At 51.8% G+C, this 15,235-nt stretch overlaps 1 protein-coding gene across 1 annotated transcript in view; it reads right to left on the reverse strand.

Moving 5' to 3' along the window:
* The window catches only part of ADCK1 (aarF domain containing kinase 1), a 100,917-nt gene that overhangs the window by 52,426 nt on the left and 33,256 nt on the right, over positions 1 to 15,235 (reverse strand). Inside the window, exon 3 of the mRNA XM_065871493.1 lies at positions 13,956 to 14,159. Coding sequence (XP_065727565.1) covers positions 13,956 to 14,159 — 204 coding nt within the window. The remainder of the gene's footprint in view (positions 1 to 13,955; positions 14,160 to 15,235) is intronic.

Consider the following 15,235-nt stretch of genomic DNA (forward strand, 5'->3'; position numbering starts at 1 on the left):
AACACAGTGGTTAGGAACTTGGGTTCTGCAGTCAGCCCTGGCTTCTGCTCCTGACTCTGCCTGGTACTCTCTGTGTGACCTCAAGCATGTGACTCAACCTCTCTGGTCTTGGTTTGCTCCTCTGTAAAATGGGAATAATAATAGTACTTCCCCTCATAGGGCAGCTGTGAGGATTACAGGAATGATGCCTGCAAAGTTTGCCAGTGTCCCCCCATTCCCTCAGATCTTTCCTCCTTCTCTGGCCTGATTTGCAATTCTCTGTATTTGCATCTGTGCCTGAGGACTCCTCCTCCAAAGCCGCAGGAATTAACAGCGCTCTGGAGCAGGCATCACTCAGGAAGTTAGAAAGCTGGTGTATAAACACCCCACCTTCTCCTTTGACTGTTGAGTGGGATGATTCTAAGGTGACTGTTTAGCACCGTTTCCCAGTCTCCCCACAGCATTAACCTTCATTCACCCACTGGGGCAGCTGGTTTAAGAGCACACAGCTACCGGCTGACTTCTCTTCTCTGGACCACGTTCCCACTTCCTACTGGAAGACCCTGAGCTTCCCACAAAACCACTTGCACTGGAACCCTTTTCTTGGAGTCATATTCTGGGAACCCCCAACTAGGATGAGCACCTCTCACGCCATGAGCACTGGGCCAAGGTTGGCAGTTATGTTCACTGTAGGATGGGGCAGAACCTGGGACTCCTCCAGATCATCGCTTCTCCACCAGCCATCACCAGTAAAGACAACTGCTTGGCTCACATGGAGACAGAAACCACTGCGAGCACATCCAGCCGGCCCACACCACCAACCCCAGCCCTGAGGGTTGCAAGTGAAGACCCACCCCTTCTCCCTGGGAAGGGGAGGAAAGGCCACAATTTCATTCAAGGAGAAGATGAGGACCCTGCAGTCCCCCCAGCAGTCCCAGAGGGCATGGGGTCAGCTGTCCGGCCAGCTCCTTCAAGAGCAGTGACCGTGGCATTCATCCTCTGGCTTGTAGCCTCCTGACTCACTGCCCAGCTCGGGACACTTGCTCGGAGCTCCAGGGGGATGGCGAGAGAAGAAACTGGCCCTGCCCAAGCCCCAGGAGACAGCTAAAAAAAGGTTCTGTAGGGAGAGTTCACCTCTGCCATATGTGGATGATGGAAAGAGCCCCTTCCCACAGCTCCTGCCTTGGGCCCCTCCATCCATCCTGCAATGTTGGCTAACTCTGCCCGAAATGTCTTTTTCCATCAGTCACGGGAGCTTGCACACACACACGCACGCACGCACGCACGCACGCACACGCTATTAGCTGATTTGACTTAACATTACTTCCTGGGGCCTGTGGCCACCCCCTAAAGCCTACACATCAAGGCCCAACACTTATGTCCACTGTAACGCCCTCCGGGAACCAGTCCCTCCTCAGGGCTGGCAGCTGGAATGCAGGAGGGGCAAGGCCTTAGGCAACAGAGTTCAAAGCCTGGCTCTGCTTCCTTTAGCTATGACTGTGGCTGTTACTTAACCTCTCAGGGTCTCTGCTTCCTCATATGGAAAATTGGAACGGCAAAGTCTATCACACTTGCAGAATTATTGTTAAGGGTTAGAAGCAATATCTGTAAGACATCCTGCCAATGTGTACTACACAGCAAGTACCAAATAAAAAGAAACTAACACTATCATCTGCTGACATGAACATCTCCGGTTCTGCTGGCCTTACGCATCTTTATGCCTTCTTCTGCCTTGCTGCTTCCCACCCGACCCCAATTCTAAACCTTGGGGGTTAAATGAGGGGGGTAATTATCTTACAGACCCCACCTCCTCCGACCACAGTGATTGGTCCGTATGGAACAGACAACTGTATTTGCTAATTAGGGCTACCACACCAAATTACCACTAACTGGGGGGGCTTAAAACAACGGAAATATTGTCTCACAGTTCTAAAAGCTCAGCTCATCTGCAGTCAAGGTGTTGGCAGGCCTGCGTTCCCTCTGAAGGTTCTAAGGGAGAATGCTTCCTTGCATCTTCTTAGTTTCTGCTGGCTGCCAGCAATCTTCAGAGTTCCTCGGTTTATAGTTACATCACTCAGATCTCTGCTTCCATTGTCACATGGTGTTCTTATAAGGACACCAGTCATTGGGGACCACGCTAATCCAGTGTAAACTCATCTTAAGTTGCCTAATTACATCTTCAAAAACCTTATTTCAGTCTCAGGTTCCAGACAGACATGAATTGGGGGGAAGAAGGGGGACACTTTATTTTATAAAATGAAACTAGAGTGGTGGGGGGAATTCCTCCTGGGGCCACAGATGGAAAGAGGTGAGGCTGAGAGCTTCCAGTGCCAGGTGGTCATGGAGGGAACATGAATGAAGCTGACCTGCAGGAAGAAGTGGAGAGACAGAGAGAAGAGTCCGGGAAGAGCTCCCCAAAGGCTCAACTCCACCCCAAGCCTTCCTAAGATGTGGTTACATTAGACAGGACATCTGCCTTTTTGCTTCAGCTCGATCAAGTTGGGGTTCTGATCCTCACAACCACAAAAGACCCAACGCACCCACCTGTTATGGGTTGGTTTGTGTCCTCTGAATATGCAGGTGTTAAAGTCCTAAGCCCCAGTTAGGGGGTTAGAACATGAACTTATTTGGAAACAGTGTCCTTGCAGGTGTAATTAGTTAAGATGAGGTCATGCTGGCATAGGGTGGGACCCCTAATCCAACATGACCGCGTTTATGAAAAGGGGCAATTCAGACACAGAGACAGACACACACACGCACACACACACACACGTGCACACACACATAGGGAGAACGCCAGGTGAGAGCGAAGGCAGAGATCAGGGTGATGCTTCTACAAGACAAGGAACACCAAAGATTGGCTTCCAAACACCAGAAGCGAGGCGAGAGGCAGGGAACAGATTCTCCCCGACAGCCCTCAGGTGAACCATCCCTGCCGACACCCGGACCTTGGACTTCCAGTCATCAGAACTACAAGACAATAGAGTTCTCTTGTATAAGTCATCCAATTGGTGGTACTTTGTTACAACAGCCCTAGCAAACTAATACACCCCAACAAAGTTCCCTGTCATTCCAACCCCACTGGTCTGCTCTTGGCACAAGACAAGCTGTGGTCAGCCCTCGCCACCACACTGCCCGGCCTCATGTGCTGTCGTACTTTCCCTCCTTAAATCTTACTCATCCTCTAAGGCCCAGCTCAAGGCCCACCTCCTCCAAGAATCCCCTTCTGAACTTCCCCCAAACTTTTCCTTCATCAGCCCCACAGGTGAGGCCTTGATTGTTCTCTAATTACTCCCTCTGTGTATTGTTTTGTCTGCCTGGCTTTGGCGGGGAAGGGAGGAGGCGGGAGGGAGTGACATGGCTTTGACATTTTCTGTATCCACCACAGCACTGGCACAGAGGTAAGAACCTATCAGCTGCTCAACAAACCTGTATTTTCTGAGTGAGCAAAGCAGCAAGTGGTCGCCCCAAACTTCCTGAGTCAGTGAGTGGGACCACCATGAGCTGAGGCCCTTTCTTTCTCCACGGAACAGCCCAGACACAGCAGCTAAGCAGAGGGTTTGGGCACCACCCCGCAGGACAGATCCCAGAGAAGGGGAGCACCCCAGGCGTGGCCTGTGGGCCAAAGGTGAACTGGTAAGCGCAAGGGTATAATCTCCCCAAAGCACAGACAAGGACTGATAGAAGGATACGAAGAAGAGAATCCATCCCTTTGAGGGATGAACTTAGGAAAATACAGCTTCCTGAAAGTCCACAAGAAACTACAAGGTCCCAAGTAGGGTGGAAGCTACCTGAGGCCCTCTGGGTTTCGCTGAGAGCAAGACCGGCCTCGTTTCCTGTGCGGGGCCTCTCCTTCTGGGCACTAAGCTTCCAGCCCTGAACAGAACAGTCCAAGAGCACTAGCCCTGGATCAGGAGTCATGAGACCCAGGTTCTAGGCCTGCTTCTGCCACTAAGCAGCTGTACCACCCTGGGCAAGTTACTTCTCCTCTCCGAGCCTCAGTTTGCTCACCTGTGAAAAACTGGGGTTGAACAAGATGATTTCTAAACCCTTACAACGCATGAGTTAGTGACGCTCTTAGATAACCTGTGTCTAAAGCAGCTGCCGCTGGAAGATGAGGGCTGAACGAGAAGATCCAGTGTTTGTCAAACCCCAGGAAGATCCAAGTACCAGGTGAGGTGCTGGATATAATCTGAGGGTCCCGTCTTATTGCTTCAGTTCTTCCTCACAACCTTATACATGACAACCACAGCTAACAGCTACTGGGATTCACCACACGCTGCGCACTGCATTTTACATGGGTTAATCTTTCAATCCTCATCACAGCCCTATTAATACAAAGGTTTTGTTACCACTCTTGTTTACAGATGAGGAAACTGGGGCTCAGAAAGAACTAATGATACAATTAGAATAGGGTAGCATTTGGGATTTGTGCAAGGCCCTCTGAATTCAGAGCCTATTTTATTAACCTTCATGCCACGCTACCTCAGAAATGATCCTTTTGCTCCTTCTAGAAGCCAGACCCTGACTGAGCCTCAGCCCGTAGTTTATTTTTTTATTTTATTTTTTTAAGACTTTTTTTGATGTGGACCATTTTTAAAGTCTTTACTGAGCTTGTTACAATATTGCTTCTGTTATATGTTTTGGTTTTTTGGCCCGCAGGCATGTGGGATCTTAGCTCTCTGACCAGCGATGGAACCTGCACCCCCTGCATTGGAAGGCGAAGTCTTAATCACTGGACCGCCAGGGAAGGCCCTCAGCCCGTAGTTTAGATAGCCCCAGACGCACCCTCGCCCAGCCCTCCACAGGCTCATATGGGAACGTCCCAGGGAACAAGGTGGCCAGTACCGAGCCAGGCGCAGAGCTGGCTACCCCAAGGACCCCAGGCCCTACAACCCCACACCACGATGTCCTATGCTGGATGGAGTGTCTCAGCACGCGTTATAATCCATTATTAAGCATCTTTTGTGTGCCAAGCACTGGACAGAGCTCTGAGGAAACCCCAAGGTGAGCGGGAAGAGACCTGCCATCCTGAGAACATAAACCGAGCTCTGAGATGACCAGACGACCAGGCTGAAGTGAGAGGACCGCCCAGTTCAAGGGGACAGGGGCATCTGAAGTAGTTCTACAAGTCAACCCAACCACATTACTAACACCTACTCGGCGCAGAGCCCACACGAGGCCTCGTAGGGGACTCAAGACGGAAGAGCAACCGATCCTAACACAACAAAGAACTGCAACGGGGGAAGCGCAAAGGAGCCATTAATCCTGACTGGGAGTACATGAGGAGGCCCAGGGGCCCACTTCACCAGACACTGTACCTCAGTTTCCTACCTGTAAAATAAGGAATAATGGTATCCATCTCAGAGGGTTCTAGTGAGAAGTGAGTTGATCCATGTGAAAGTTTAAAGCAATGCCTGATACCTGGGCGGCATTCACTGTGTGGGTGTGTGTGTGTGTGTGTGTGTGTGTGCGCGCGCGCACACGGTGTTGTTCATCTTCCTTTATCAAAGGATGATAAAGAGCCTGAGAAATAAAGGAGGGACATGAGAGGACAGGCCTGAGGTACAAATGCAGGTTGATGGGAAAACCCTGTGCAGCCAGGGTGCAGCTGTGTGAAGAGCGGAGAGGCCAACGGGGCTGGAAAGAAAGCAGGGGGCGGGGGGCGGCACTTGAGTTGCTCTCCGGGGGCCTCCATTCCACAGGCGTGAGAGGGACGTGGCCCAGGCTGGGTAAGGTTCACCCAGGAGCTACAGAAGAATCGGACGGTAGGCACCCCAGAGACCGGCATGGGCGCCCGCCCACCCCAGAAGAGGAGGCCTGCAGAGGGGTGTGGGCCTGAGGTGGAGCCGGGCCAGGAGGCCTGGGGAGGAAGGGCCAGTGTGGATGCCTCAGTCTCTCACCCAGTGACTAATGGCACGCCATCTGTCCCGGCTGACAGGAATGCTTCCCGCCATCCATCTCCCACTCGTTAAATTACCATTTTATGGCCAAAATCTCTCTCTCATAATTGATAAAAATCTCCTTTTGATGTTCAGCATTATTGGGGGCAAAATGTTTTTCTATTCTTCATTATGTTTTTAATATAAATGTATTTTTTATTGAGAGCTGCTGGGAAGGCTGGATGAGCCCAGTTCAGGAGAGAGGGTGGTCAGTTCCCCCCGTCCCCTCCCCCTCCCCCTCTCCACCCCGCATTCCAGCTCCTTCTGTTCCGTTCCCAGAACGCTCACACGGTAGCCTTGGGGAGGAGGGGTGCTGTCTGGGGAGACAAAGAAACCAGACGCCAGAAGAAGACCAAAAGAAGCAATTCTACAGACAGCTGAAGCCCTCAGGGTGGTCCTCAGCTGCAGGCCAGTAGAGCAGCCCAGGGGTGGTAAAGGGTGAGCTGACCTTGGCCCGGTCCCTGCCAGTGTGTGCGAGAACAGGGCAGGAGCCCCAGAGGGCACGGACCCCCGGGGGCTGGCATGGTACCTGGCACAGAGGAGTGCTCCATAAATATGTGTGAACAAATAAGAGATGGGCAGGGAGAAGTTGGGTCGGCATTGGAAAGAAGGCAGCAAGGAACACGAGCGCACGGAGGCTTGTGTTATCAGGGTGGAAAGTGTTCTGCCAGCTGCGGGCCCCCAGGTGGAATCAGCCCCGGGGGCAGGAGGGGCTCCTCTTACCTCTGTCCTAAGCTCTTCTCTAGCCCTAGTCCAACCCAGGGCATGTTCAGCCCTGTGCACATCCCATACCCACCTCCTCCAGGACAAGGGAAGTTGAGTCCAGCTGCCTTCCTGCAAGTGAGGAAGGCACGGTGGGTCCTGGACACAGCAGAGCCGCCGACTCATGGCTCTGGGCACCCGTGGCTCCACCTCATCCACGGAATCAGACCAACAGTACACGGGAGGTGCTGCTGATGGGCCTCAGGAAACTGCCCGCTGAGCTGCCAGCAGCCCCCAGGGTGGGGGTCTGTTGGGAGGGTGGTGCTCAATAAGCCCAGGAGACAGGCTCCAAGGCAGCCTGTGTGAGGTTTCTAACAGTGGGAGGGAAGGGGCTGGCCACTAGATGGAATGCTGGGTACCAATCAGGAAGGGGAAGAGAAAGGCTGATTCTTCTAGCAAAATAGTATCTGGGACCATACCTTGTATCAGAAAACCTGGCTAAAGACCCAACTCCACCATTTAAAGTCTCCCAGAACCTTGGTTCCTCGCACATATGAAGCATCCAGCGCAACACAGAAACAACAGCTAACCTTTGCTGGTCATCTGGTCTGTGCCAGACACGCTCTAAATGCTCCACATTCATTAATTCATTTAATCCCTGCAGCAAGCCTGTGAGGCAGGTACTGTCATTATCCCCATTTTACTGATGAGGAAACTGAGGGACAGAGAAGATACGTAACATGTCCAAGGTCACAAAGACAGTAAACCAACAGGCAGTCTGGCTCCTGCCCACCTCAAAGGCTCAAAAAGAAGCTCAAGGGCCGTGTGAAAGCAGGACCCAGGGTACAAATGTGCAAGCCAAGCTAAGGGCCATGTGGGGAACTATGAGGGTTAATTATACGTGTTAATTTGGCTGGGCCACAGTGCCCAGAAATCTGGTCAAACGTTATTCTGATGTTTCTGTAAGGGTGTTTTGGGATGAGATATATATTTAAATTAGTAGACTCTGAGTAAAGCAGACTGCCCTCCTTAATATTGGCGGGCCTCATCCAATCAGTTGAAGGCCTGAATCGAACAAGACTGACCTCCCCAAGCAAGAGAAAATTCTGCCAGCAGATGCACATCAGCTCTTCTTGGGTCTCCAGCCCAATGGCCCACCCTGAAGACTTTTGACTTGCCAGCCTCCATAACTGCATAAGCCAATTCCTTAAAATCAATCAATCAATCACTATTTATTTATTAGATAAAAGAACACACATGTACCCTACTGGCTCTGTTTCTCTGGCCAATCCTAATAGAAGAATAAAAATCCAGCCCTGGTAGAGCGGTCACCGCCTGGGGGAAGGGATGCCCAGCTCAGGCACCTTTTCCTAGTTCTCACAAAGTTCTCTGCGTGCCAGCAGCAGTCCTGTGTGCAGGCATGCAGAAATGATATGGCTCAGCCCAGAGCCGGTCATTCACTCTCCAAGCCTACGGTCCCCTCCCCCAGCCCTGAGGCCTCCACCCAAGCCTCTGTTCCAGTCTCTGCACGACCCCCACCCAGTGGTCCCACACCAGGAACCCCTTGCACAGGCCAGGAGTTCCTGCCTCACCTCCCCGCCTTCTGCTTTTGCCTCCGCTGGTCCTCACGTCCACAGTGCTTTCTCTCTGCCACCACCACCAAGCTTGAGAGATGAATGATGTTCCTGGGACCAGAGCTTCTTTATCTCCTTTTCTGAACTTTTGCTTACAACTGAAACATCGCCCTCCACCCGTACCTGTAGGTTTGTATGAAACAATGACGGGTGCATTTTCCCACCTGAATCACAGTGGCTCTCTTCCGTATTCTCACAGCCACTCTGGTCAGATGGCCCATCAAAACACTGAGCCCTTGTCCCTGGGAGCTATGGGGAGTTACAGAACAAGGTGAAATCTAGATCCCTACCCTGTGGGAGCTCAGGGGTAAAAGACAGATAAAACATCTTTCAGAGCACAGAAGCCAAACCCCAGCACCCCAATACCAGCACAAGCATTGCCCCTAACAAAGGTATTTCTGTGCTCTGCTCCAGCCTCTAACTTCATTTGCTTTGGTTTTTCATAGAATTTAAGGGTTGGAAAGAACGTTATCTGATACAACTATGTTCCGGGACAATAAACAGAACTGGATCATTCACTGAAATATATTGTAAGGAGATTGGACTTGTCTGTATGTGCTGGGGAGGTGGGGAGAGATATGTGTGTGTGTTTATGACCAAAGATAACTGTCCCATTGCAGCTGAGGGTTCCATCATCTCTTCCAAAGTCCCACTGTAACTCCTACCCCCAAGCTCTCCGCCCACCTCCAACCTCCCGCCTCCACCTTCCCCACCTGTAAAAGATAACCTCATCTCCCATGTTACTAAGAAAATTTGGCTCCACTCTGTCCTTCCTTGCTCAGGCCCCTCTCCTCCAGGCTCCCGTTATGAAAAGAACATTCAAAGGCCCCTCTCAATGTAACCTCAGCCTCAACTTTGCAACCTCGGCTCCACTGGCCACCAGCTTGAACCCCATATACTAGTCAACAAGACTATTCACCATGCACTTTCTGTACTTTATGCTTTCCACTGCTTGCATCTTTGGCACATCTCATTAATCAGTAATCCCCTCCTCCAACCTCCACCTCCTCCAACCCCACCCATCTTTGAGATCCTGGGTCAGATGCCACCTGCTTCAGAAAGCTTCTATCCACCCAAAGACAATATCTATCTATCTATCTCCCTCTCTCCATCTCTCTCTCTGCCTCTCTGCCTCTCTGCCTCTCTCTCTCTCTCTCTCTCTCTCTCTCTCTCTGCCTCTCTCTCTCTCCATCTCTCTCTCTCTCCATCTCTCTCTGCCTCTCTGTCTCTCTCTCTCTCCATCTCTCTCTCTGCCTCTTTGCCTCTCTCTCTCTTCTCTCCATCTCTCTCTCTCTCTCTCTCTGTCTCTCTCTCTCTCTCTCTCGCAGGCACTTACATGGCCAGGTATTACAGTGACGAGTGTACCTCTTGATGACCCCAGACTACAGGGGCCAGAATGAGGTCTTACCCATTTTGGCTGCAGCCACAGCTTCCAGCTCTGTGCCTCTCTCACTTAATTCAAGCTGCTTAGACAACAAAGAGAAAGAAGAAATGGAAAAATGAAGGAAAACGTGTTGAACCATAGAACTGCATGCTCTTAGAGCCTGCAGGGGCCCTTAGAGGACTCCTACTCCAAACGAGGAAGCCGTAAGGATAGGCTGGTGGTCAGTGTGAAGAACCCTGCCAGGTCCTCCAACACACAGCTGAGAGCTCCTTGGGACCAGGATGGTCAACAGTCTCGTACCTTAGGCTTGTGTCTGCCCCATTCAGGGTCAGAGGTGTCAGCCCAGGCTCCCTCCACAGCATGGACCATGCCCAGGAGTACAAATCATCTGAATCTCAGCCAGCTGCTAGGACTCCCCTCTGTAAGGGAGGACCGTGTCTTCAACACCCCTCCCTGACTCTCGAGCTCAGGCGCCATCTGCTGGTCGAGATCAGCACTGCACCTGGACCCACAGCCCTAAGGGCAGTCAGGAGACCAAGGTTGAGACCATCTCCAACCCACTCCAGATCCAAGTCACTTTGGAAGCAGCAGAAATGACCCCACATCCTAGAGTTCTGACTTCTGACTGATTCTCAGGACCTGTCCTTCAGGACTTAAGCCTAACATTCAAAAGAAAAAAGTAAGTTTCTTTGTGGTAATAATAGTAGAAACTTCCAAGGCACAGATACACGGACACATAGAAAAGTGATTTACAGAGGATTTCTGCCAAACAGAAGCTCTGCTAATAAGAGACAAAGCACTGGCCAGAAGATCAGGAGATCTGACGTCTTGTCCCATCCCTCACATGCCACTCCCTTAGCTACCTGGTCCCCCAGACTCCCTACCCAGGCCAAGCCCTATGCCAGGATGGTACCCCTTCACTTGCCCTCACCTCTGCACTGACAGCACTGGCTGCTGTCCAGGGATTTGGACTGATCCAGAACCAAGTGCAAATCATGGGATCCAGAAGAGCCGCCACCTAACCCTCATCCCCCATGCTGGGGACACCCCTCAGGGCCAGCCCTATCTGCCTGGGACAGGGATCAGTCTGAGGATATTAGTGACCCCCCCCAAGGCCTCTGCTGATGGGAAGGGGCCCCTAAGAGCATAGAGGGAACCAATCAGTGCAAGCTGGGACGCACCGGCCTCGAGCTCCTCTGGCCACCTCTCCTCACTCTTCAGTCTGAGATCTAGGGGCAGCTATGCAGTCTTTGAGCTCCAGGTAACCTCAGAGCCCACACAAGGACTCACACCTAGGAAGAAGATGGTGATGCATGGCAGACTCAGCTTCCTTTCACCACACTCCTGGAACCAGGGACGGAATGGAGGGTCCCAGGGCAGGCGAGGAGCCCAGGATCAGTGGGGCTGGCTCAAACATCTTCCTGGGGGGAGGGCTGCTCCCCGAGAAGTGTCATAGGACACTTCACTGGAGGAGGAGGGAAGTGCAGAGTGAGTGACTTTCCCCGCCCTCACAGCCCCACACCCACCTACCCTGCTTCCCACCTGTCTCCTTTCCCCTCCCTCCACCCACAGGCTGAGAAAGTGTGTCACCGGGAACAAAAGGGGTGAGGGAAGAATTTGACTGTACACCTGTAGTGCCGGGTAAGAAACCAGAGGTCTCTGAGCTTCCCAGCTGTAAGGGATGCCCCCTCTGAGCCATGACCTTGACATTAGCCTCCTTTTCTCAGAGGACTCGAGTCAAGCTGTGGGTCACAAGCCACAGGCCACCACGCTCAGGAGGACTTGGCCGGGGTGCCTAGAGAAGAGACCCTGAAGATGCAGGCAGCATCCTCCAACCCCAGACATGTCAGCTGGGCAGGCACACCATGACTGCTGACACCCCCAGCTTCCCATCTCGCTCCACCCTGGCTCAGAGGAAGCCACTGCCCTGCTCTGGCCTCCCCCTCCAGCTCTCCAGAGACGAGTCGGCCTCCAAGGGTTAATCTGCTGCCTTCCCTCCCTTGCCTCCGCCCCTCACTGAGCTGCCACATGCTAGCAATGATGCACTTCACACTGTTATTATTTATTTAGTTTTATATTTAGTTTTAGTGATTTATTTAGTTTTAATTTGGGGGTGCACCTCATGCTGTAGGAAGCAGGGGGCCAACAGTCTTGGCAAGAAGCAAGGGCCCACACGGCTGTGTCATGCCAATCCTGTCCCCTCTGCCTGCGGCCCCTGCATCCTAACCCCGCTCTTCCCAGCCTGTGGTCTGCTCCTGACACCAGCCCTAAAGCTTCACTCAATCTTCCCCCTGTCCCGTTGGAGATGTTCCTCCTCAGTAGGAAGGGAATCCACAGAGGTTTCTATGCTCACCTCCTGCGCGACCCAGGCCCCCCAGAGTCAGTTAATGAGGCCAGCCCAGGCCAGGCTATCACTGAGGAGTGGTTCACCTTTGGCTGGATGCCGGGCACAAGATACCAGCTCTACAGAAAGGCACTGACAGCCAGGGCCAGCTCCACGCAGAGCAGAGAACATGGAACACGGTCTTTATGAATCTCTGCCCCTACTCTCCACCTAGTCCGCAGCAGCCTAAGGAAACTGTCACTTACCAGCCACTGGTTCATTAAACAAACACTGGTGCCCACGATATACCACATCCTATCCTGGAACTGCAGATGGGATTAAAAGGACCATCATGGTCTTCATCCCCAGACTTTACAACTTACCGTGAAACCAACTAGACACAACTAACCAAACTACAAGAGGCACAAGCAGAAGGGGCAAAGGTGTGCAGAGGGTCAGAGAAGATTTCACAGGAGAGCTGGGATTTGGCCGGGACACACAGCATCTCGCACAGTGCCCAGCATTTGGTAGACAGATGGACGAATGGCCTAGAAACACAAGGAATCACTTGACAGGGAGAGAATGGGGTAAAGAGATTCCAGACAGACAGAGACCATGGCAACTTGAAAGCAGATGGGGTAGACCTTGAAAGTCCTGCTAAAGATTTGATTTGGGGAAATTGGGAGGCACCAAAGGTAATAAAATAATCTCAGGAAAGGCATCAGCTGATCTAGGCTTGACTTTAAGATTATTTTGCTCAGAAAAGTTCTAGATCCAAAGGGTTCTCTAAGAGGAGAATTTCAAATATAATAATAGGTGAAGGGAGAAAAGAAGTTTTTTTATTATTAGCGTTCTCTGGGGTACCATGAAATTATAGCACATAATTTATAAGTCTGGGCCTGATCGGCCAGTCGGCACCCTGCAGACGGCTGCTCCAATCCCTCCCCATCCCCAGAATCAAGATGAGCAGAACAGGTCAGCAAGGATCCACACCACTGTGGCAATCTGGGTTCCACACATCCTGCAGGTCACTGGCATGAGTCCAAAGGAGTGTGACCAGGGCTGTGTATGGAAGGGCCCTCAGCCCCTTTCTCTTTTGCTCCATGGGGTGGATGAAGATCAGGAAAGTTTGAGGAGGCAGGCCTAGCCCTTAGGAGGAAGCATGTGTAACAATTAGAGATGAGTGATTATAGAATGGACCACCTTAGGCAGCAGGTAAGAGAACAAGCTTCCTATCACTGGAGGTAATCAAGCAGTGGCCCACAGATGTTCTGGAAAAGTCATAGCACTGAATGATCAGGAGAGCTCACTGATAGAGCAGTGCACTGGGATCACTAACAGTCCCCTTGGATGCTCTACCTGGTCACTCTAAGTCTCCATCCCTCACCTGCAAAATGGGGTTAATGATGGTGCCTACCTCATAGGTTTGCCCTGAGGACTAAGTGAGATAACATGTGGGAAGCAGCGCAGGTGTGAGTGCGCTGTAAACCCTCAATAATTGATAGGTATTATTATTTTTTTTTTTTTAATTTTTTTTGCAGTACGCGGGCCTCTCACTGCTATGGCCTTTCCCGTTGCAGAGCACAGGCTCCGGACGCGCAGGCTCAGTGGCCATGGCTCACGGACGCAGCCGCTCCGGGGCATGTGGGATCCTCCCAGACCGGGGCACGAACCCGTGTCCCCTGCATTGGCAGGCGGACTCTCAACCACTGCGCCACCAGGGAAGCCTGATAGGTATTATTAAATTCAACCATATAAATCATATTAAGTTACAGGTCAAAAACAATCAAATATCAATGATTTCATATGGCCCAACTAATATTTTATACTGAGGGCCACTCAGGCTCCTTCTAACCTCTCTGCTTTCACACTGAAAGTTTCTGCGAAGCGTAGTTCCACGCCACTGGTGGAGCCCCAGGGCCTGGGGCCAAGCAGCGACAACTCTGCGGGGGCCTTTTCGGAAGCCCATCCCCCCTGGCAGAGGTGGGTACCTCTTTGCCCAGGTCCTCTCGGATGACCTGGCGGACCTCCTGCATGCTGCTCTGTGGGGCCTGGCTGTGTAGCACCTTCAGCGTGCTGGTGTACTCCTCTGGCAGCAGGTAGTCCAGAGCCCCCAGGTGCTGGCCCACCTTGATGAACGTGCCCCGGTTGGCACAGCAGAGCTCGCAAAGGCGCCTGGCAGAGCGAAGGTGCACCTGCAGGAAGACAGGCGGGGCCAGAGAGATGTGAAAGCTCACTGTCAGCTGCATGCTCTTCTCCTGCCCCGTGCTTAGCAACCCTGATTCACCACCACCCCCACCACCACCACCACCACCACCACCACCACCCCCACACACACACACACACCGTCATTCACCTTCAGTCTCCCGGTACCCAGAGCAGGCAATTCCAATCTCAAACTGCAGCCAGCCTCCTGACATGGCCCGATGCTTCTGATCGCCTTTCCTTCGAAACTTACCTGGTCCAAGTCCCACTCCCTCAGAAACTAGTGTTTGTCCAAGACTTTCAACCAATTCTAATCTACACTTATGATTCATTCAAGGATACACTGAGTTCACGCATTTGTCACCCACCCCTCAGTCATACTAATAATACTATCTGTTTGTTTGGAGGTCTACAATTTTTAAACATGGTCATATTCATTATTTTTTTAATCCTTACAACAATTTAGGGAGGCACGTATTGGTATCTTTAAGGATAAGAAACTCAGATGTTTTGCTTATCAAGAAAAAGCTCACAAATGTCAAAGGAAGGTCTAGAAAACACTTCAAACCTAGAGCGCTTTAACGCAGCAAACTTTAGCAGGGGTCTCCTGTTAACTGAAGGAGAACTTTACAGGGAGCATCAGGCACGTGGGGTAGGCAGCAGGGCAGGCTGTGCAGGACAAGCCGGCCTTAACTTCCAGCCTGATGCCCACCTATCCTTCCAGAGTGGGAGGTGGCCTCCATCCACCCCCAGGCTACACATCCCCAGTCATCACCCCAGCTCAGCTGAGGGTCTTGGCATTTTGAGGGTCCTGCCTTCTTGGATCTACAGTTCCTGAAGCAGGATGAAGCCATGGGTACACACAAAAGACAAGGGAGCCCAGTGCCCTGTGGGAACCTGGTACCCTCTTCCACCCATAAGTCAACCGGGAGAGTGAATATCTAGGATGGACTTACACTCTCTTAAGTGCTATGAAGGATGCTGACACAATTAAGTGTGTATTGGAGGCAATAAACCACATGAAGAGATAAATAACCGCTGGCAACAAAGATGGAAGAAACGTTCA

The sequence above is a fragment of the Phocoena phocoena genome, chromosome 2 (genome assembly GCF_963924675.1).
Source record: "Phocoena phocoena chromosome 2, mPhoPho1.1, whole genome shotgun sequence".
Lineage (NCBI taxonomy): Eukaryota > Metazoa > Chordata > Mammalia > Artiodactyla > Phocoenidae > Phocoena > Phocoena phocoena.